This window comes from Olea europaea, unplaced genomic scaffold, assembly GCF_002742605.1.
Source record: "Olea europaea var. sylvestris unplaced genomic scaffold, O_europaea_v1 scaffold4464, whole genome shotgun sequence".
NCBI lineage: Eukaryota > Viridiplantae > Streptophyta > Magnoliopsida > Lamiales > Oleaceae > Olea > Olea europaea.
Genome location: NW_019262770.1, coordinates 1 through 22,181, shown reverse-complemented (window position 1 = coordinate 22,181; position 22,181 = coordinate 1). Strand labels below are relative to the sequence as shown.

General features: G+C 34.5%; 4 protein-coding genes across 6 annotated transcripts; 2 read left to right on the top strand and 2 right to left on the bottom strand.

Annotated features, from left to right (window-relative positions):
* The first annotated feature begins 4,994 nt into the window (after window positions 1–4,994).
* On the top strand, window positions 4,995–5,534 carry LOC111388015 (defensin-like protein 1). 2 transcript variants are annotated; one of them, XM_023012672.1, is made up of 2 exons: window positions 4,995–5,071; window positions 5,159–5,534. In XM_023012672.1, the coding sequence occupies exons 1-2, from the start codon at window positions 5,014–5,016 to the stop codon at window positions 5,329–5,331; spliced, it is 231 nt and encodes a 76-aa protein (XP_022868440.1). In that variant the 5' UTR covers window positions 4,995–5,013; the 3' UTR covers window positions 5,332–5,534. The 2 variants fall into 2 exon arrangements, with proteins under 2 accessions (XP_022868440.1, XP_022868439.1); XM_023012671.1 differs by having other exon boundaries at window positions 5,150–5,534.
* Window positions 5,535–6,841: 1,307 nt separating this feature from the next.
* LOC111388011 (DCN1-like protein 1) lies at window positions 6,842–14,057 on the bottom strand. Its single transcript, XM_023012667.1, has 11 exons — window positions 13,855–14,057; window positions 13,559–13,620; window positions 12,415–12,548; window positions 10,762–10,820; window positions 10,564–10,587; window positions 9,565–9,647; window positions 9,374–9,438; window positions 9,189–9,238; window positions 8,414–8,515; window positions 7,477–7,536; window positions 6,842–7,172 (listed from the first exon to the last, which is right to left on the bottom strand). Exons 1-11 carry the CDS (start codon window positions 13,855–13,857, stop codon window positions 7,038–7,040), a joined length of 777 nt encoding a protein of 258 aa, XP_022868435.1. The 5' UTR covers window positions 13,858–14,057; the 3' UTR covers window positions 6,842–7,037.
* A 1,457-nt stretch (window positions 14,058–15,514) lies between these two features.
* On the top strand, window positions 15,515–16,147 carry LOC111388013 (defensin J1-2-like). 2 transcript variants are annotated; one of them, XM_023012670.1, is made up of 2 exons: window positions 15,515–15,670; window positions 15,758–16,147. In XM_023012670.1, exons 1-2 carry the CDS (start codon window positions 15,544–15,546, stop codon window positions 15,928–15,930), a joined length of 300 nt encoding a protein of 99 aa, XP_022868438.1. In that variant the 5' UTR covers window positions 15,515–15,543; the 3' UTR covers window positions 15,931–16,147. The 2 variants fall into 2 exon arrangements, with proteins under 2 accessions (XP_022868438.1, XP_022868437.1); XM_023012669.1 differs by having other exon boundaries at window positions 15,749–16,134.
* Window positions 16,148–17,412: 1,265 nt separating this feature from the next.
* LOC111388012 (DCN1-like protein) lies at window positions 17,413–21,452 on the bottom strand. The gene is made up of 8 exons (XM_023012668.1): window positions 21,333–21,452; window positions 21,135–21,158; window positions 20,136–20,218; window positions 19,945–20,009; window positions 19,760–19,809; window positions 18,985–19,086; window positions 18,048–18,107; window positions 17,413–17,743 (listed from the first exon to the last, which is right to left on the bottom strand). Exons 1-8 carry the CDS (start codon window positions 21,399–21,401, stop codon window positions 17,609–17,611), a joined length of 588 nt encoding a protein of 195 aa, XP_022868436.1. The 5' UTR covers window positions 21,402–21,452; the 3' UTR covers window positions 17,413–17,608.
* Between the last annotated feature and the right edge of the window lie 729 nt (window positions 21,453–22,181).

Genomic DNA, 22,181 nt, shown 5'->3' with positions numbered 1-22,181 from the left:
AGTTGGATGGTACTTGGGCATTTACATACGTATGCTGCAGCATGATGTGGTCGCATACACCGTTTGAGATTATCTTTATATAGTTGGATGGTTTTCTAAGTTTTAATATTTTTCCTACCTGAATGGTCTCATATACATTTTCAATAGCAAAAAATGCAATGTGTTAAGGCATTCTTTCAGATGCCATTAGGGCAACTACAATGGTAATACCAAATCCTCAAAATTGAATCATTTTTTGGTGCAAAGTTGCTCCAATGAAACACTATACTTTGCATCGTTTTGGTGCAACATGATGCAAAGTGTATAAAGTTTCTTTTGTCCTTTTTTATCCTTTTCCAAATAAATTTGTTAAGGGTATTTGTGTCAGTTGTGTTATATATTTTTTAATAAAATAAATTATTATTATTATTTGCATTTAAAAAATATTTTAAATGTAAGAAATAATAATTAATAAATTAATTAAAAGAAGAAAAAAATTGGTGGGAAGAACATATGAATTTTGAGAATTAAATTGCAAAGATTTTGCGACTTCGTAATATTGTCTATTCAAATTCGAAATGCATTGTACTATTTTCTGATAACATGATTTAATATTTTTGTTGTTGTAGTTTTTTTATTAATTGTACTATGTTTTTTTTTATATTTATTAATGAATTCAATCTTTTTCGTAATTTAACGTAATTATTTATTTAGTAATTTATGTATTTATAAAATAATTAAATAAATAATATTTCAAATAAATAAATTATAAAGAATAAAAAAAGGGAAGAAAATGATTAAACACTGTTCATTTGGTATAACTTTTGGTGTAATGGTTGAAAATGAATTTTAGTTTGATGTAAAATTTGGTGCAGTGCTGAAAATGGCCTAAGATATTAGACATATACTGATTCAACCATTGTTGTGGATCCTGAATTGATTAATTCTGAGAGGGTCTTTTTGTTTGGTGGATTGGAATAGCTAAAAAGAATTCATGATCTCGAATATTTTGGGAAAAAGATTTAGTGTATCTATGTTGTTAGTAGAATGTCCTCAAAGAAGATCAGTGTGTATATTTTAACGTTGCTTGCTTTGCTTTCTGTATTCTCCTGATTGCAGCCAAAGAGAATTGGTTTTTCTTATCTTTTTTAAAAAAAAAAAAAAATAATAATAATAATAATAAATTTAATGGTTTTGGTTCGCAAATGAAGAACCATTTGGTTTTGGTTCTGATTTTCTCCAACCAAGAACTAGAACTAGTACGAAACTTCATTTTTTATTTTATATATATATTAATTGGCGCAAATTCTAATTTTGTATTTATTTGAATAATTTCTCTCGTTCCTTTTCGATTTACACAAGGTCACGACACGCTGGCACTACATTTAATCAAGTTAGTGGAGAAGACTTTCAAGAATTAAAAAAAAAAAATGGTCAATCACTTAAAAAGTATATTTTTCACCTTGATTATCTAATAAATTATTAGTGTTCTTTGCAAATAGAGGAAAATTCAATAAATATTTATGAGTATTAAACAGTTAATAGTTGCCTGTAAAAATGGACAATAAAATTTTTACATAATTCATCCTTTATTGTGGAGTGTGCCGTCAAAACTGTTGCAATTAATTTAGTGAATCATTTTTATTTCTTATTAAACAATCTTTTGTATGGGAATGAAAATTGATTTGGTATTAAAATTATGAATTTTTTTTTTTTTAGCTTGAACTTTCATGATCTTGATGATTGATAATTTGAACATGTTGAATGCTTCATATTTATTTAAGTATATATTACTAACTTATTGATATTGTGCATGTCTGAAAATTTTAAAAATGAAACTAGAACCAAATCGGAATATCTTAAAAAAGAAAAAAGAAAAAAGGACCATTTAATTTCATTATAAAAAAACAAAAAATCATTGGTTCATGATTCGATTTGATTCTCTTGGCTAAAAAACAAAAAGAACTAAAGAGGTCATATTTAAATTTTTAGTCGATTTATCTCAAAATTTTCAAGGAAAACTTCAACCTCTCGTCCCCATCTTTTTATCTAAATAAACTTTTGCAACTATTGTATCGGTTGTCTTCCCTTCCATCGAATGAGCTTTCTCCCACTTAATTCAATAGGGCCTTTATAGCATTGGGATTATCAACAGTTGGATTAATTTAAATGGATGGTCACATTATTAGTAAGAATTTTAAAATTAAGGGGATTGATGCTATGTGGCTCAAATAATGAACTGCGATGGTCATTCGAGTGAAGACGACTCCCGTTATATCAAGTGACTTTTGCTATGATAGGGTGATTGCTGCTATGCTAGCCTAACTGACGCTATGCTCATTTGACCATTGAGTGAAGACAACTCCCACTATATCAGGTGACTTTCGCTATGATAGGTGGCTGCCACTATATTAGCCTGACTATCGCTATGCGCAACTTGAGCACTGCTACGGTAAATCGACTACTATTACCCAAACTGCCCACCATCCTTGGAACGGGCTAAAAACCATTTGACGGTTATCATTAAATCAGTTATCCAATTTATAGGTAGAAAGTAACCGCTTTACAAGTGGGTATAAACCATCTAGTGTGTGAGTATGCTGCATTGGACATGTAGATGATAACCGCCAAGCAATTTCATGATGTCGAGCACCTATAAATGCCTTAGAGGCGTGCCAAGTATGGGGGGCATTTTCTTTCCAAAAAAATATTTTCTGCCATTCTCTCACTGTTCTTTAAATTCTTCATCTGAAAACTATTACTAATTGGCACGCGGGAGGTAAAACGAGGAAGGAAGCACCAACCTCTTCTTCTCTTTTTTTTTTTTTTTTTTTTTTTTTTGCAGGATCACCGGAGCAGTAAAGACACCATTTCTTGCCCAGAGAGACATGAAGTTGTTAGTGACTTTTCTCTTTTTGGGGGGTGGGGGGAGCATGGGACAACCCCTCATCACTCTCAGGCTTAGGTATCGAGCTCAAACTCCTTCGAAGTCAAAGTCTATACTTGCACACATACAACCAAACTAAAAAGGCACAAAGACTAACACTTAAAGAAACGCACAGTATGAAAATAAGAACTATAAATAAGGACCTACTAATAGGTCGACCAATTCCTAATGTCAACATCTTCCTTATTATTAAAACTTGAGATAGGAGGGGTGCAAGAGGTGGTACTAGTCAGTTGTTGAGTTTGAGAACTCAAAAGAGTAGACTCAATATGACAATTGAATATGCGAATTTGGGGAACTCTCCAATAAGTATTGAATGGAAATCGGCCTTCGAAAGGCCGGAAGAAGAAGATTCGAGATTTTCACCCACTAATAGAATTTCTATACTTGGGGATACGAAGAGGAACCCTAGTAGTAAGATAGACGAATGCGTTGTACTGGGGTAAGTTATGTAACTCGAACACACACCTGAACAACTCTGTGGAGGGCACAATCTTTTCACTAAGACAAGGGTACAAGAAGTATGATGCTTTCCTCCATGCATTCATATTTATTTGACTCGAGGTAAGATGGAATTCGTTGAAGATTGAGACAAAGAAAGGATGAAGAGAAAACCTCAAACCTTCATCAAAACAATTTTTTTACATGGCAATCTCGCGAGGATTTGACCTTGGAAGCTCTTCTTTGGGCTTAGGGGCTCTATATATATAATATTGTCAACATGCGTGCTCCTATCAAGCAATTGATCCAACTTGGTCGAACAATTATAAAAACTAGGTCCCTTTGGGATGTCAAGGACTACCACCCTTCCCATCGAGTCCCATCCAATTTAAAGTTTTTAAGTTGGAGACTTGAAATAACCGATATGATTTTTAGGGGAACATGAAACAAAAATAGAAGGGTCGAAAAGATCAAGAAGAATGTCAACGGCTCGAGGGGTCGAACGAGCCTGCTATCTTAGCTGGTTGGTCGACCAGCAAGGGGTTGGCCGGTCAGCTAGGTTTGGCCGACCGGTTGACCACCCGACTGGGCTGATAGACCGACCTGGTTGACCTTGCTGGTCGATCGACCGACCTAGTCGGCCAGTACGATTGTTCAATCAACCAACCGATATTTCAAAGAGTCAGTCAGTCCGTCCCCTTCCATTCTTACTCTCACCCCTACTTGATGTCCAAAAGGATGATTTAAAATGTTCTTGGCTAGAATACAATGAGGAGGACGGAATAACCTTATGCATTGGAAAAATATGACAAAGCCATTGGAATTTCAAAAAAAATAAGAGCAGAATAAGAAAATTACCTTGAGAATGAAGATGATGAAAAAAGCACTTCGGGTTTGCAAAAGAGAAAAAGATGTAAAGAAAAGAATAATATTCAACTCCCTTTATATAGCAAAAAACCCGATCTACCTAAGCCCATGAGCTGACATACTTATAGATTATCATTTTGACAAAATTCTCACCTACACCATAAATTCGATTTATCTGCAACGTAATAATTCAACAGTTCTTCCTCTTAACGATAAATATCGACAAGGGATGTTTGTAAAGCTTTTGATAAAATATGTGATTGAAAATAAATGAAATTTGTGAATTTAGAGACATGTATGATTAATATTAATTATTAATTATAACTCAACCTTTTTTTTAAGCACTGATTAATGTTAATTTAAACTTTATTGGTCGAGTGGCCGCGGTTAGTCCTAACTCGTCATAAAATAGCTCCCTCCTAGGCTCTTACTCTTAGCACCTAAAAATGCAAAATGCAAAAGGGTCATTAAAGATTCTTCTGCAAAAACTTAATTAATAAATCAACGTGGGATAAAATGAAAATTTTCAACAAATTGTTGTTATGCAAAATTTTTTTTTTTTTCTCTTTTTCATAAGCAATTGTCTCTTTTTATTACCCTAATTTAAAACAAATTATTATGTATATGCATGGAAATTGACAAATGTTCATCCCCTTCTCCCAGCAAGTGTCACCTTTCTTAAACGTGTCAACAAAACCCTTATTGATCTCATGCATGCATTTATATTTATATGTTCAAATAGTCCTCCTAATCTACAGAGAGTTGAGTACACACAAGAAATGGCTACTAAGGTATTCTTCAGTTTCATCCTCATGCTGCTACTGCTCTTTTCTTCCGGTGAGTTCTCTTTTTCTCCTCCAATTTGAAACACCAGTTTTGGTTATTGTAATTGCAGAATAATTTAATTTGTTGCAGAGAATCCAGGTATACTGAGGGCTGAAGGAAGATTGTGCGAGTCACAGAGCCATTTGTTCAAAGGAAGTTGCTTAAGTGACAAAAACTGTAGGCATGTGTGTGCCAACGAAGGCTTCCCTGGCGGCAGATGCCGAGGATTTCGCCGGAGATGTTTCTGCACAAGGCCTTGTGTCTCGAATTAATTGGCATGGAAACTTCAAGATAGACATATTGCATTTCTATTCTATCTACCTCTCTTGGTGTTTCTAGCATGAATAAATTGTGCTTTATTTTCTTATTTTTCGATCGGTTTTAGTTTGGTGTCTTGTATGTGTTATTACTCTCACTGAGATCATTGGACTCGATTTCAGAGATTTGAAATAATTATGCTTTGCAACTTCATCAATTCTTTTTCAAATTCTTTTTAACAACTCAATGGTTGGCAACATTTAGTTTAAGAATATTGCCATCTGTATATATATATTACAGGTTGGTGAAGTGGCGAAAAGAAAATGTAAAGTTTATTTTTTAATTGGTTAGTAAAATTTTGACTCAATTATATTTCATCATATACTAGTCCTATCGATCTGACAAGAAGGACCTATCTTACTGTGGAAGAGTATCACATCGGAGGCCTAAACTAATCAATTTGAAGATCTTTATATTGTGGCAGAATTCATTTCAGAGGAGGAGAGGCCTAACCGTCCCTAACAGATTCTTTAGGTTAATGTACAGCAAGAGATACTGCTAGCCACATTAGCAGTATATATGTGCTTAATTTTAGGGGAAAAAAAATTTATTGAACCCCAACTTTGAAGCCCCCATCGCTCCGCCCCTAGAGCGTTGTGAGGGATGTAAATCGCGAGATATGTCCCAGCAAGTTAGGGAACAAGAGTTGCATGTACACCGCGCCTACAAGGAGTTCAATTTCATGTCTCAGAAATCGAACTCTCACATTGCGACTGCCAGCAAAACGTGAGTATGTGCTTAATTTAATTCACACTTGCAAATCCTAACATTTTGAAACAAAACTGTTGGAGAGAATCAATGTCCCTCCAAAAATGTATTGGAATTATTATTTTTCTCAATTACTTGTAATGATATCACAAAATTATTAAGCTAAAGTAGATAGAATTTCAAGGAAAAAAGTAACTTGATGGTATTTCAAGAAAGAATAATGCCATCTAAGACAAAATTACTAAGCTTAGGTAGATAAAATTTCAAGGTAAAAAGCAACTTCATAGTATTTCAAGAAAGAATAACGCCATCCAAGGATTAAATGTCAACATATCTCCTAAAAAATGGGTCATTTTGTATTTAGACCGAATCATATCTCCTAATAAATGGGTCATTTTGTATTTAGACTGGTGTTTAAGGTTTAACTCTTCAAGAAAATCAACATTCGACCAATTTCAAGTAGACCAGAGTGCATCAGTTATGAAAATGCCTCGACATCATCGGTAAATACTTGATACTTGAGCATTGATCTCTAGTACCGCGAAGGCCACCTGTCCATTGCACATTGATAGCAGAGTACACTTTCATCATAGCCTCCATGGTGGTAAAAAAGTTTAATCATGTTACTTGTACAGAAATTTGTGAGATGTTGAGATGGCATACACTTCAACTCTTACTTTGAACTTCATAAATTCAAATCGAGGGATGAGGTGCATGCCACCCTAGTATATGTCGAAACATTACTGTACAAGTAGCTTAATTCTAAAAGGATAGGTACTAATTCAACAAATAAATATTGCCACTCATAGTCAAGTGCATCTATTAAATTATACAAACCAAATCAGTAATTGCTTATTCCAAAATCGATAAAATGGTCAGTAAAAATATGGGTATACAATTCCATTTGAAGCCAACTCCTGATTTAATCATCGATCCAAGGGAAAGCAACCCCTCAAAGCTCGTAGCTCCAATCACTCAACTTACCCTTTTGAATTATGCTATTTTCGGTCAAGTACTCAACAAATTCGTCGATGAGATATGGCCAAGCACCTGCAGGATCGTAGTTTGAAAATGCATGGTCCACGGTCTACATTCACAGAAAACAATATCTATTGTGGTAAGCGATGAAATAATCCCTACTATTTTCGTAAGCAAGAAAACAAAATCATGTATATCCCAAGAATATCGTGCACATTCATGGGTCCCTAGTCGTGGGAAGGGGTGGATTGCTAACTATTTCAAGCTCTGATTCACCAAGAAACATGACTCATCCAAATAAAAGAGACAAGCTGTGACATGGATGGTTATTGATGGAGGGTAACATGGGGGAATGTAGGATGTAGCTTGGAGTAGAAAAGTTTGTATTTATTAATTTTATTCACAATATTTACCCTTGCAAACTCCAGCAGTTGGGACCAGGTGTCCCGTGAGATGGCTTTGTTATGTCGTGCCTGAATCATCAAAACCAAGAAGGTAAAATTGTCACAAAAAGCGTGTGTAAAGAGAGACACAAGAAGGAAAAATGGTCATTTAGTAGTTTATTTGAGAAAAAAATGTAATTAAAATGTAATCTTGAGAATGAATAAGCATATAAGATACAATTCGTTCAAAGCCCAATCAAAAATTCGAGTTAGGATTATGTCTTGCAGTATTATCGCGGCATAAAGTTTTAAAAGTTCTTTCTTTTTTCAGGATAGTTAGATATCATTGATAACTTACAGCAGATCTTGCTTTCTAGAAGACCCCGTGAGGACCCCAGGACAGTCCTTATGATTGATTTTTCATTTATTTACTCACTTTTCAGGCATTATTCATCAGGAAGGGTTTGAGCACTGGATTGGAACCTTTTGCTATCTTTGATCCTCCAACTTCCACCCAATTTTCCCTAATAATTGAGCTCTTTAAAGGTCTAATATTTTCTCCAAAGTTCAATTTTTAAACAATTTGGAAAACCATCCAGAACAGACCTTCAGATCTTCATCAATTTCCCAATATATAACAAAGTATTACACCTCACAAAATTAGAACCAGCCAAAACTGTAGTTCTTGATTAATACAAGTACCTGAGATCTCAAATTTCAACTAATCAGACTCCATGTTTTTCATCTGAATTTAACTTTCCATTACTTCTTAAAGTTTTAGTTGTTTTTCGACCACTGGAACTTTGAAATTTTGCATGGTAGAACGAATTGAATCATGATAAATTTAAAATAATAATAATAAATAAATAAATAAATAAATAATAATAATAATGATGCATGAATAAATTTAAGAGTGTTGCAAATAGATGACAGGGTAGTTGAAGGATTCAGATGCAGTTTCTCCTACCTGCAAGAACTGGCACCAATGATCAACTAGTGGCCACTGCTTCTCTGCAAATAGCAACTGCCACATCCCAATTGCTGTATCCAATGCCAAAGACTTCTGACCCTGAATCAGAAATAATATTAGCTATCTGAATGTTGTAAACTACATCAACTGGTAGAATTGATACACGAGAAGATAATTATCAGAAGCCATTTTGAGTACGAACAGTTAAAGGCTAAACGGCTTTGAATTGGTTTTCCCTTATGGGCAATTATCATGAATGTAATGTCGGATTTTTACAAGAACAAATAATACTCAAGGTTTCCTTTCCATATTACCAATCTAAATTACCAAGTTGATATTATGCAAAATAGTGTAACAGAGAAATGAGACAGTTCCAGCTGAAGTTTTCACATAAATCATAATAAATGAGGCAGTTCCAACTGAAGTTTTTACATAAATCATTTTTTGCAAATCCTAAAACCTAGCTCTTTAAGATTTAAATGTAAGAAAGCCTGATCAAATGTGAAAGACAAGAATCTTTGCAGTTCACCCCCACAACTTTTCAAGAAACATGACTCAATTCTTTGGGGGTTAATATAGCTGTCTTCACTATTGATAGGTTCCATTGTGGTTTTTGTGTTATGAACACCCAAAAGAAAATAACAACTAAGAAATCAATGTATGAGGCAGCATTTTGTTGTAACATCTCAGAAAGAGTTGACAACAATTCCAATCCAAGATGATAGATGACAATTAAAAAATCATAATTTCGACTGTTGAACAAGAAACTTACTTTCTCTTTTGCCCATCCAAATGCAAAGTTATAGATCTCTCGGAATTTTTCTGGATAAAATAGCAGTAAATCGTTAAGCACTCAGTACATCAACAATTCAAAAAAGCATTGGGTAAAACATGACATTATTGGAGGATGGACTAATTTCTTTGACTACCAATAGGGAATTCAATGTTGGAACATACGTTCATCTTTTAGTTCAGATCGCATGAATGATATTCTTTCTCTGAACTTATCCAGTGAATCTATCCTGCCATCAGAGATATATACTTCAGTGATATAGGGATGAAAAGTCCAATTCACACAAAGTAGCAAACTTCAACCAAATAAAGGAGAAAAACCAAAAGAAACTTCAGACAACTTGATCTATATCTACCCAAGAGATTGTAAACCGCCCATGAACTCCTGCTTTGAAAATTCGCACATAGTAGCTGCCTTCATATGCCATGAGACTACCAACTGCAAATTAAAGCAAATCAAAGTTCAACTAGTGTCTCGCAAAACACTGAAGTATTCCTAAATATAGGAACTGGAACTTCTTTTATTCACATTCTTAAAAGTGGAAACTTCTAAAGCTTCTATCAAAATGTAACTAGTCGTTGTTGTTTGGATACCAGAGTATTATTTTTACAAAGATATGCATATTGCAAATGATCGTTTGTAAGCGATATGGTCACAAGTTCTTTTAATGTTTGACTCATTAAAGAATGGCCAAAAACACAAATCGTGTACAATATTTTCATGATGAAATGCATGAGCATGCTTCAAACGGGGGTGGACCTGAGGGTCTAGGCTTGGGGTGGATTCCAGGGCATAATTTTAGGTGATATAGGGTGGATTCCATTTGTGCCATTAGCGATAATTTTAGGGGAAAGTGGTGACAATACCCTATATCAAGTTGGTACCAAAGCTGGAGATCCATGCTTGAGTTGAAAGTGGATTATTACAAGGGCATGCTTGAAATGGGGTGAGCTCCATGAACAGGGCTTGGGGTGGATTCCTAGGCTTGATTCTGTGAGATATAGGGTGGAGCATTTGCTATAGCTTGTGGGCAAAAGGTGGTAATACCTTCATCATATGATGGTAGAAATCTATATTTTTATTATAGAGAATTTTGATGTTCAAAAAGGAATTTTGAGTCTCATTTGTAAGAAAAGGAATAAATTAGACAAGCTTAGAGGCAAATGATCAACGGTGAAGGGTATCGAAACAAACAAAAGAACTGTACAAAATTACATCAAGCTAGATTCAGAGTATTGATCTAAAACGAAGTTCTTACTTGATAAAATACTTGAACTGGGTCCTAAATAAATTGTGAAGTTGAGGCAATAATAGTATACTACTACTCCACAATGTAAAATTACAGCATACATACCATGACAATATCCTGAGGATCAACCTGCCAAGGAAAAAAAGGTTACACGATAATCAACCACTGATAAATTATTAAAACATGTGCTTAGGATATGACAGTGGTGTATAATCACTTGATAATGCTTCTGATGATACTTTGGGCATTCTTCAAACATAAATTACTTATGCTGTTATTCATGAATGGAATTATTAAATCTACCTGAAGGTCAGTGCATAGCAGAGTGATTCCATCAACCAAAATCATATCAGCATATGGATCTGTAGGCATAGCACCCCATGTAAGATTTCATACTTAAAAAAGGTTCAGTATTTGTGCAAATCATGTCCCATTCAATAAAACTATTTGCACGTACGGTGCGGTGTCTTTTTTGTAACAAAAAGTGAAATTCATCTACTCAAAAACTGTCAAATATATTGAATAATACTCAATAAGACTCGATTCCCCTCGATGTGAGAGATTCTCTCATTATATAGAATTAAAATGAAGAACAACAAAATAGTGCAGAAACAACTAAGAATTACTCCAAGGTCACTCCAGAGAGCTCACTTTGCAAGAAGAATTTCCAAAAGAAATTCACAAAGTGTGCCAACACACACAGTTAACTCTATCTATCAGGAAAACTCGGTCAAACACATAATTCGTGTTCCGACAAAAGCTGGAACGCCAGTACACCAACCAAAATTCCAGCAATATATCGCTGACCAAGATACTGTAGTTGGAAGAAATCCCACAAAACAACGTACACCAAAAAAACTAAGATGATTCTCCTCCGAGAATCCAAAACCACACAAGATGAGATTACATTGGCTGAATGTTCCCTGACCTCCAAAATCCTAATAATTTGTGCAGTTTTTATAATTTTAATTTTGCAAATTTCTAGTGTTGAAATCTCTCAATAGTTTTGGTGTTTAACATTAGAGGAAAAAAAATTCTCTATTTTAATTAGTTCAGAAATTTGAAAACTGATTCCTGGTGTCTATTAGTTTGAATGAAGCTGTAGCATTACAACTAACGATAATGAAACCATTCTAGCCAACCTCAAATTTATCAAGAATAAGCCCCTGTTTGTCACCCATTATTTTACATTCTACCACATTATTTTTTTATAATACTCATTTTCAACCATACATTTTTCATTAAAAAAATATTACATGCAAACCAAAACATTTTACTTCTTTTTTAACAACACATCCTCCATCAATCTTCTATTCTATAATAAATTTTCCAAAATGAAAGGGGCTCAAACACACCCTAGGTCTTAGTTGAATGTTTCTTAGGCAAGATGTAGTCTTTTGTTGTTGAGTCTTAAGAGTCAATCACCATCACCATCTTTAGTTGTCACTATTGAGACGCAAATAGCATCGCCATTCAACAGTAAAAGAAAATGCTATGAGGACTATACCAATGATAGATAATAGCAAAACGTAGTACCACTCTTCTGTATTATAATCATAACTAAAAGGACTTCAATATTCATCCCCATGTTTTAAGATTGAAAAGTAATTAATGATTCCTTGAGAAACTCTTACTAAAAAGAGTTTTTAACTCATACTGACAATGTGATTGTGACTTCCAGTTTTCCAAGAGAATTAATGAAATGGAATGGAAAAAATTTGATACAGGTGGACAGAGAGGACCAGCCCAAGGTTGCCTCAACATGAGCATCAAGTCAACAGAACCACAATCATATTACAGCCACTTCAGAGAATTAAACAGAAGTCAATTATCACATAGTTGCTAAAGATTCTAATGAGAAATTTTCAGTAAGAAACAAATAGATGTTGCTCCAAGCAGAATGATACTCATTTGATGGGCACACAAAAGAATGCAGATTGAATCAAATAAAATTGCCTTTGTATTTATTATAAAGCTCTTCCAGATGTCTCGTATCAGCTGATTTAATTTGTGGCTGGCTGTAAAAGAAGTCAAATGCTCCTTCAAGATTCCATTCACTGGCTTTCAGTGCCTGAATGGCAACTTTTTCACTGCATCCAGAGTAGAGAACAAGGTAATTCAGACTACGCAAATTTAGCGCTCATTGGATCAATAAGACCAGGAAACCCTCAAATGAAAAATATTGAGAACATCTCAAGAACTTGATACCTTTTGGCTGATCAGACCAATTTCTTGATTAATCATATGAATAAGCACGTGAAACTAAATTGTATACACAATTAGAGATTGCTATGCCAGCTAGCAACCAGTAGCATTCCAGTATGAAGGCTTCACTAGAAAGTTTAAACTTTTTATAGCTAACTGTTTTATTAATAGGTAACAACCTCATAATATCAGCCCAGAGAAATAGAGACATTATCGCATTTCACAAACTCAAGAGTGAAAACCATGTTATTAAGTCATGACAGCTTACACAACAAATGTCAAATGTTAATTAAGCTTCCGGTAAGTATAATGGAGAAACTTTATCTGACAAGGTCATATCATTTTGCACAAAGAACAGCGTAAGTTAAGAAACTGGTAAGAATTTTCAAAAAATAAAAAATAAAAAAATCTGATATTCAACTGGAGCATTTTACCGATTCACCTAGACCGATGGATGAAATGAGAATAATTTATACAGATACACAAACATTATGGACGATTTTTTAAGAAAGTATAATTCAGATAACAGGGATCCGCAAAGGGTCATAATGTGAGCATCAAAAGCATTTACAGATGCTTTATTTTCATATGTAACATAGTCGACAAACATATCACATCTTTGTTACATACAGTGCAACAAGTCTCACTGTCACCTATAGAGCACCAAAAAGGTGCAGAATCCCTTTGCAAGGATGTATACGAGGACATTCATGTTTTAAAAGAAAAAAATAAAGTTTCAACCAGCTACAATTACACGGTTTTCTTGAAGCAATGAAAGATTAGGAAACTTAAAAGCTACATAGCATTGACACAGTTATTAAATCATCCGAAAAGGAGTGCAGATCAAGGGAAAACCCTCAACAACTAGAACTGAAATTAAGCCATTATAAGATACCTGGACCCCGTAATTGCCAGGAATTGCTGAACTTTTTCCCGCTGCCCTCTTCCCAACTTGTTCTGCCATGCAAATAAATTAACGCCTCAAATTAATCACTTTCATATCACCGGGGAAAAAATTCTTTTTACTAAGTGCAGGTATATTTTTGCCCAAACGAGCATTAAAACATCTAATTTCAATGATAAACACTTAAAGAATAATGAATGTTATTACTACTGCTAGCAGAAAAGGATCTTTAGCTGAAATTTTAACTATTAGAACATTTAAAAGCGGCTAAACGTATCAGTACTGACCATTTTGAGCGGCGTGGGAAGAAATTCTAATTATTCGAGATTGAGATAAACTTTTTCTGGACTGTTAATAGGAAATTATGAGAGAGAAACTGGGGAAAGGTGAATTGATACCGCTCGACTCTCTCCCCACAGCCCACTGTTCTTGTGTATGGATTTGGATTTGGATTTGGTTCTCCAGCTCCACCCCCTCTAAATACACCCTAGAAAGCGTCACGCTTTTGTCATGAATTTATAGTGCAATTGGTATTGCAGTCAAGTCTCCAACTTTTGCTTTTATTTCACTTTAATCCCCATGTTTTAGTAGAAGTTTTTCCCCGATATTGCAATTGGAATGTTGAAGTTTTCCCACTTTTGCTTTAATATTATTTAGAAAATTCAACACAAAATTTTAATTTATTTTGAATGTAAATAGGTCACAAGAAAAAATGAGTTGACTGCTTATTTTAGACAAAAAAAACTACTCCAAACGTGCTCATATACAACTCATGTTGAGTAAAAAAATAACCAATTAACTCTATCAAAACTTCAGTGAATCAATATAATGGAAAATAATTAATGTTCATTATTCCGATTGATCTTTTAGCTTTTTAAATGCTTGTTAGGTAGCGATTTTGTTAATTGATTTATTTATCATTAGAGATAAAGTGGGTCCTATCTGTGAGAGAAGAATTAAAAAACGACGGCTAGAATAGTGAAATAACGGTCAAAAAATTGATTTTAATTGAGTTTTAAGCTGTAGCAAACATGCTCTAAGTAGACGACATAAATATTAAATATTTAAATTATCTTAGTTTAACATGTGATTATTATCTACTTCCTATATTACACTCAATTACATTTCAATGAATTTACAAGTACTATTCATTTATTCATCTGTCATTTTCATTCATTCATAAATTTATATGTTTATAAATTCTAGGAAAAATTACCTTAAACACTACATATGAACTATACCATTCAAGATTAATATTGTCTAGTTTTAATTTCACAAATCAGGTGATAACACAAATTTATTAATAAATTATTAACATGGAAACCGTTTGGTCAGATAAGGAAGAGAATTTATTAAAAATTAATTATATTAGAATCAAATGGCAAACTACAAGCCTGTTTGGAAGTGATTTTGAGAATTGATTTTTTGATCGTTAGGAAAAAAGTGGGGTCCGCCTGTAAGAGAAGAAGTTAAATATGACGGCTGAAATAGTGAAATAACGGTCAAAAAATCAATTTTTTGGGTGAAAAAATCGCACCCAAAACAGTTTTTACTTTTTCCTTCACCATTTCTCTCACTACTTTCTCTCTCATCATTTTTCTCACCATTTCTCTCCCTTGGTATTTATGTCAATTGAAAACTAGAAATTGAGGGATTTTGCTTCCTGAAAAGGTTGAACCCTAACTTCGAGGGCTCCCATCGCCCCACCCCTAGAGTATTGTGAGGGAGGTAAATCGCGGGATATGCCCCAACAGGATAGAGAACAAGAGTTTGCCCGTACACTGGTGCCCAAAAAGAGTCCAATTTCATGTATCAGAAATTGAAAGCTCACACTGCGGCTGCCAGCAAGGCTGAGACTACCTCACTCCTGTCCTTTGCACCATTGGGTATATGCATGGAAATTGACAAATGTTCATCCCCTTCTCCCAGCAAGTGTCACCTTTCTTAAACGTGTCAACAAAACCCTTATTGATCTCATGCATGCATGTATATTTATATGTTCAAATAGTCGTCCTAATCTACAGAGAGTTGAGTACACACAAGAAATGGCTACTAAGGTATTCTTCAGTTTCATCCTCATGCTGCTACTGCTCTTTTCTTCCGGTGAGTTCTCTTATTCTCCTCCAATTTGAAACACCAGTTTTGGTTATTGTAATTGCAGAATAATTTAATTTGTTGCAGAGAATCCAGGTATACTGAGGGCTGAAGGAAGATTGTGCGAGTCACAGAGCCATTTGTTCAAAGGAAGTTGCTTAAGCGACAAAAACTGTAGGCATGTGTGTGCCAACGAAGGCTTCCCTGGCGGCAGATGCCGAGGATTTCGCCGGAGATGTTTCTGCACAAGGCCTTGTGTCTCGAATTAATTGGCATGGAAACTTCAAAGATAGACATATTGCATTTCTATTCTATCTACCTCTCTTGGTGTTTCTAGTATGAATAAATTGTGCTTTATTTTCTTATTTTTCGATCGGTTTTAGTTTGGTGTCTTGTATGTGTTATTACTCTCACTGAGATCATTGGACTCGATTTCAGAGATTTGAAACAATTATGCTTTGCAACTTCATCAATTCTTTTTCACAACTCAATGGTTGGCCACATTTTGTTTAAGAATATTGCTATCTGTATATATATTACAGGTTGGTGAAGTGGCGAAAAGAAAGTGTAAAGTTCATTTTTTAATTGGTTGGTAAAATTTTGACTCAGCATAGTAGTCCTATCGATCTGACAAGAAGGACCTATCTTACTGTGGAAGAGTATTACATCGGAGGTCTAAACTAATCAATTTGAAGATCTTTATATTGTGGCAGAATTCATTTCAGTGGAGGAGAGGCCTAACCGTCCCTAACAGATTCTTTAGGTTAATGTACAGCAAGAGATACTGCTAGCCACATTAGCAGTATATATGTGCTTAATTTTAGGGGAAAAAAGAAAAATTATTGAACCCCAACTTTGAGGGTCCCACCGTTTCACCCCTAGAGTGTTGTGAGGGAGGTAAATCGCGAGATGTGCCCCATCAGGTCAAAGAACAAGAACTACATGTACACTGCGCCTAAAAGGAGTTCAATTCCATGTTTCAAGAATTGAACCCTCACACTGCAACTGCCAGCAAATCGTGAGTATGTGCTTAATTTAATTCACACTTGCAAATCCTAACATTTTGAAACAAAACTGTTGGAGAGAATCAATGTCCCTCCAAAAATGTATTGGAATTATTATTTTTCTCAATTACTTGTAATGATATCACAAAATTATTAAGCTAAAGTAGATAGAATTTCAAGGAAAAAAGTAACTTGATGGTATTTCAAGAAAGAATAATGCCATCTAAGACAAAATTACTAAGCTTAGGTAGATAAAATTTCAAGGTAAAAAGCAACTTCATAGTATTTCAAGAAAGAATAACGCCTTCTAAGGATTAAATGTCAACATATCTCCTAAAAAATGGGTCATTTTGTATTTAGACCGAATCATATCTCCTAATAAATGGGTCATTTTGTATTTAGACTGGTGTTTAAGGTTTAACTCTTCAAGAAAATCAACATTCGACCAATTTCAAGTAGACCACAGAGTGCATCAGTTATGAAAATGCCTCGACATCATCGGTAGATACTTGAGCATTGATCTCTAGTACCGCAAAGGCCACCTGTCCATTGCACATTGATAGCAAAGTGCACTTTCATCATAGCCTCCATGGTGGTAAAAAGGTTTAATCATGTTACTTGTACAGAAATTTGTGAGATGTTGAGATGGCATACACTTCAACTCTTACTTTGAACTTCATAAATTCAAATCGAGGGATGAGGTGCATGCCACCCTAGTATATGTCGAAACATTACTGTACAAGTAGCTTAATTCTAAAAGGATAGGTACTAATTCAACAAATAAATATTGCCACTCATAGTCAAGTGCATCTATTAAATTATACAAACCAAATCAGTAATTGCTTATTCCAAAATCGATAAAATGGTCAGTAAAAATATGGGTATACAATTCCATTTGAAGCCAACTCCTGATTTAATCATCGATCCAAGGGAAAGCAACCCCTCAAAGCTCGTAGCTCCAATCACTCAACTTACCCTTTTGAATTATGCTATTTTCGGTCAAGTACTCAACAAATTCGTCGATGAGATATGGCCAAGCACCTGCAGGATCGTAGTTTGAAAATGCATGGTCCACGGTCTACATTCACAGAAAACAATATCTATTGTGGTAAGCGATGAAATAATCCCTACTATTTTCGTAAGCAAGAAAACAAAATCATGTATATCCCAAGAATATCGTGCACATTCATGGGTCCCTAGTCGTGGGAAGGGGTGGATTGCTAACTATTTCAAGCTCTGATTCACCAAGAAACATGACTCATCCAAATAAAAGAGACAAGCTGTGACATGGATGGTTATTGATGGAGGGTAACATGGGGGAATGTAGGATGTAGCTTGGAGTAGAAAAGTTTGTATTTATTAATTTTATTCACAATATTTACCCTTGCAAACTCCAGCAGTTGGGACCAGGTGTCCCGTGAGATGGCTTTGTTATGTCGTGCCTGAATCATCAAAACCAAGAAGGTAAAATTGTCACAAAAAGCGTGTGTAAAGAGAGACACAAGAAGGAAAAATGGTCATTTAGTAGTTTATTTGAGAAAAAAATGTAATTAAAATGTAATCTTGAGAATGAATAAGCATATAAGATACAATTCGTTCAAAGCCCAATCAAAAATTCGAGTTAGGATTATGTCTTGCAGTATTATCGCGGCATAAAGTTTTAAAAGTTCTTTCTTTTTTCAGGATAGTTAGATATCATTGATAACTTACAGCAGATCTTGCTTTCTAGAAGACCCCGTGAGGACCCCAGGACAGTCCTTATGATTGATTTTTCATTTATTTACTCACTTTTCAGGCATTATTCATCAGGAAGGGTTTGAGCACTGGATTGGAACCTTTTGCTATCTTTGATCCTCCAACTTCCACCCAATTTTCCCTAATAATTGAGCTCTTTAAAGGTCTAATATTTTCTCCAAAGTTCAATTTTTAAACAATTTGGAAAACCATCCAGAACAGACCTTCAGATCTTCATCAATTTCCCAATATATAACAAAGTATTACACCTCACAAAATTAGAACCAGCCAAAACTGTAGTTCTTGATTAATACAAGTACCTGAGATCTCAAATTTCAACTAATCAGACTCCATGTTTTTCATCTGAATTTAACTTTCCATTACTTCTTAAAGTTTTAGTTGTTTTTCGACCACTGGAACTTTGAAATTTTGCATGGTAGAACGAATTGAATCATGATAAATTTAAAATAATAATAATAAATAAATAAATAAATAAATAATAATAATAATGATGCATGAATAAATTTAAGAGTGTTGCAAATAGATGACAGGGTAGTTGAAGGATTCAGATGCAGTTTCTCCTACCTGCAAGAACTGGCACCAATGATCAACTAGTGGCCACTGCTTCTCTGCAAATAGCAACTGCCACATCCCAATTGCTGTATCCAATGCCAAAGACTTCTGACCCTGAATCAGAAATAATATTAGCTATCTGAATGTTGTAAACTACATCAACTGGTAGAATTGATACACGAGAAGATAATTATCAGAAGCCATTTTGAGTACGAACAGTTAAAGGCTAAACGGCTTTGAATTGGTTTTCCCTTATGGGCAATTATCATGAATGTAATGTCGGATTTTTACAAGAACAAATAATACTCAAGGTTTCCTTTCCATATTACCAATCTAAATTACCAAGTTGATATTATGCAAAATAGTGTAACAGAGAAATGAGACAGTTCCAGCTGAAGTTTTCACATAAATCATAATAAATGAGGCAGTTCCAACTGAAGTTTTTACATAAATCATTTTTTGCAAATCCTAAAACCTAGCTCTTTAAGATTTAAATGTAAGAAAGCCTGATCAAATGTGAAAGACAAGAATCTTTGCAGTTCACCCCCACAACTTTTCAAGAAACATGACTCAATTCTTTGGGGGTTAATATAGCTGTCTTCACTATTGATAGGTTCCATTGTGGTTTTTGTGTTATGAACACCCAAAAGAAAATAACAACTAAGAAATCAATGTATGAGGCAGCATTTTGTTGTAACATCTCAGAAAGAGTTGACAACAATTCCAATCCAAGATGATAGATGACAATTAAAAAATCATAATTTCGACTGTTGAACAAGAAACTTACTTTCTCTTTTGCCCATCCAAATGCAAAGTTATAGATCTCTCGGAATTTTTCTGGATAAAATAGCAGTAAATCGTTAAGCACTCAGTACATCAACAATTCAAAAAAGCATTGGGTAAAACATGACATTATTGGAGGATGGACTAATTTCTTTGACTACCAATAGGGAATTCAATGTTGGAACATACGTTCATCTTTTAGTTCAGATCGCATGAATGATATTCTTTCTCTGAACTTATCCAGTGAATCTATCCTGCCATCAGAGATATATACTTCAGTGATATAGGGATGAAAAGTCCAATTCACACAAAGTAGCAAACTTCAACCAAATAAAGGAGAAAAACCAAAAGAAACTTCAGACAACTTGATCTATATCTACCCAAGAGATTGTAAACCGCCCATGAACTCCTGCTTTGAAAATTCGCACATAGTAGCTGCCTTCATATGCCATGAGACTACCAACTGCAAATTAAAGCAAATCAAAGTTCAACTAGTGTCTCGCAAAACACTGAAGTATTCCTAAATATAGGAACTGGAACTTCTTTTATTCACATTCTTAAAAGTGGAAACTTCTAAAGCTTCTATCAAAATGTAACTAGTCGTTGTTGTTTGGATACCAGAGTATTATTTTTACAAAGATATGCATATTGCAAATGATCGTTTGTAAGCGATATGGTCACAAGTTCTTTTAATGTTTGACTCATTAAAGAATGGCCAAAAACACAAATCGTGTACAATATTTTCATGATGAAATGCATGAGCATGCTTCAAACGGGGGTGGACCTGAGGGTCTAGGCTTGGGGTGGATTCCAGGGCATAATTTTAGGTGATATAGGGTGGATTCCATTTGTGCCATTAGCGATAATTTTAGGGGAAAGTGGTGACAATACCCTATATCAAGTTGGTACCAAAGCTGGAGATCCATGCTTGAGTTGAAAGTGGATTATTACAAGGGCATGCTTGAAATGGGGTGAGCTCCATGAACAGGGCTTGGGGTGGATTCCTAGGCTTGATTCTGTGAGATATAGGGTGGAGCATTTGCTATAGCTTGTGGGCAAAAGGTGGTAATACCTTCATCATATGATGGTAGAAATCTATATTTTTATTATAGAGAATTTTGATGTTCAAAAAGGAATTTTGAGTCTCATTTGTAAGAAAAGGAATAAATTAGACAAGCTTAGAGGCAAATGATCAACGGTGAAGGGTATCGAAACAAACAAAAGAACTGTACAAAATTACATCAAGCTAGATTCAGAGTATTGATCTAAAACGAAGTTCTTACTTGATAAAATACTTGAACTGGGTCCTAAATAAATTGTGAAGTTGAGGCAATAATAGTATACTACTACTCCACAATGTAAAATTACAGCATACATACCATGACAATATCCTGAGGATCAACCTGCCAAGGAAAAAAAGGTTACACGATAATCAACCACTGATAAATTATTAAAACATGTGCTTAGGATATGACAGTGGTGTATAATCACTTGATAATGCTTCTGATGATACTTTGGGCATTCTTCAAACATAAATTACTTATGCTGTTATTCATGAATGGAATTATTAAATCTACCTGAAGGTCAGTGCATAGCAGAGTGATTCCATCAACCAAAATCATATCAGCATATGGATCTGTAGGCATAGCACCCCATGTAAGATTTCATACTTAAAAAAGGTTCAGTATTTGTGCAAATCATGTCCCATTCAATAAAACTATTTGCACGTACGGTGCGGTGTCTTTTTTGTAACAAAAAGTGAAATTCATCTACTCAAAAACTGTCAAATATATTGAATAATACTCAATAAGACTCGATTCCCCTCGATGTGAGAGATTCTCTCATTATATAGAATTAAAATGAAGAACAACAAAATAGTGCAGAAACAACTAAGAATTACTCCAAGGTCACTCCAGAGAGCTCACTTTGCAAGAAGAATTTCCAAAAGAAATTCACAAAGTGTGCCAACACACACAGTTAACTCTATCTATCAGGAAAACTCGGTCAAACACATAATTCGTGTTCCGACAAAAGCTGTAACGCCAGTACACCAACCAAAATTCCAGCAATATATCGCTGACCAAGATACTGTAGTTGGAAGAAATCCCACAAAACAACGTACACCAAAAAAACTAAGATGATTCTCCTCCGAGAATCCAAAACCACACAAGATGAGATTACATTGGCTGAATGTTCCCTGACCTCCAAAATCCTAATAATTTGTGCAGTTTTTATAATTTTAATTTTGCAAATTTCTAGTGTTGAAATCTCTCAATAGTTTTGGTGTTTAACATTAGAGGAAAAAAAATTCTCTATTTTAATTAGTTCAGAAAAACTAGAAATATTTGAAAACTGATTCCTGGTGTCTATTAGTTTGAATGAAGCTGTAGCATTACAACTAACGATAATGAAACCATTCTAGCCAA

Coding starts and splice junctions, on each gene's coding strand:
- LOC111388012 (XM_023012668.1), bottom strand. CDS start 21,401: ATGCCTACAGATCCATATGCTGATATGATTTTGGTTGATGGAATCACT. Junction 20,010..20,135: donor GGCGGTTTACAATCTCTTGG/GTAGATATAGAT, acceptor CTCTGATGGCAG/GATAGATTCACTGGATAAGT. Junction 18,108..18,984: donor ATTGGTGCCAGTTCTTGCAG/GTAGGAGAAACT, acceptor TTGATGATTCAG/GCACGACATAACAAAGCCAT.
- LOC111388015 (XM_023012671.1), top strand. CDS start 5,014: ATGGCTACTAAGGTATTCTTCAGTTTCATCCTCATGCTGCTACTGCTC. Junction 5,072..5,149: donor GCTACTGCTCTTTTCTTCCG/GTGAGTTCTCTT, acceptor AATTTGTTGCAG/AGAATCCAGGTATACTGAGG.
- LOC111388011 (XM_023012667.1), bottom strand. Junction 10,821..12,414: donor GCTTTATAATAAATACAAAG/GCAATTTTATTT, acceptor CTATGCCTACAG/ATCCATATGCTGATATGATT. Junction 7,537..8,413: donor ATTGGTGCCAGTTCTTGCAG/GTAGGAGAAACT, acceptor TTGATGATTCAG/GCACGACATAACAAAGCCAT.
- LOC111388013 (XM_023012669.1), top strand. CDS start 15,544: ATGCATGCATGTATATTTATATGTTCAAATAGTCGTCCTAATCTACAG. Junction 15,671..15,748: donor GCTACTGCTCTTTTCTTCCG/GTGAGTTCTCTT, acceptor AATTTGTTGCAG/AGAATCCAGGTATACTGAGG.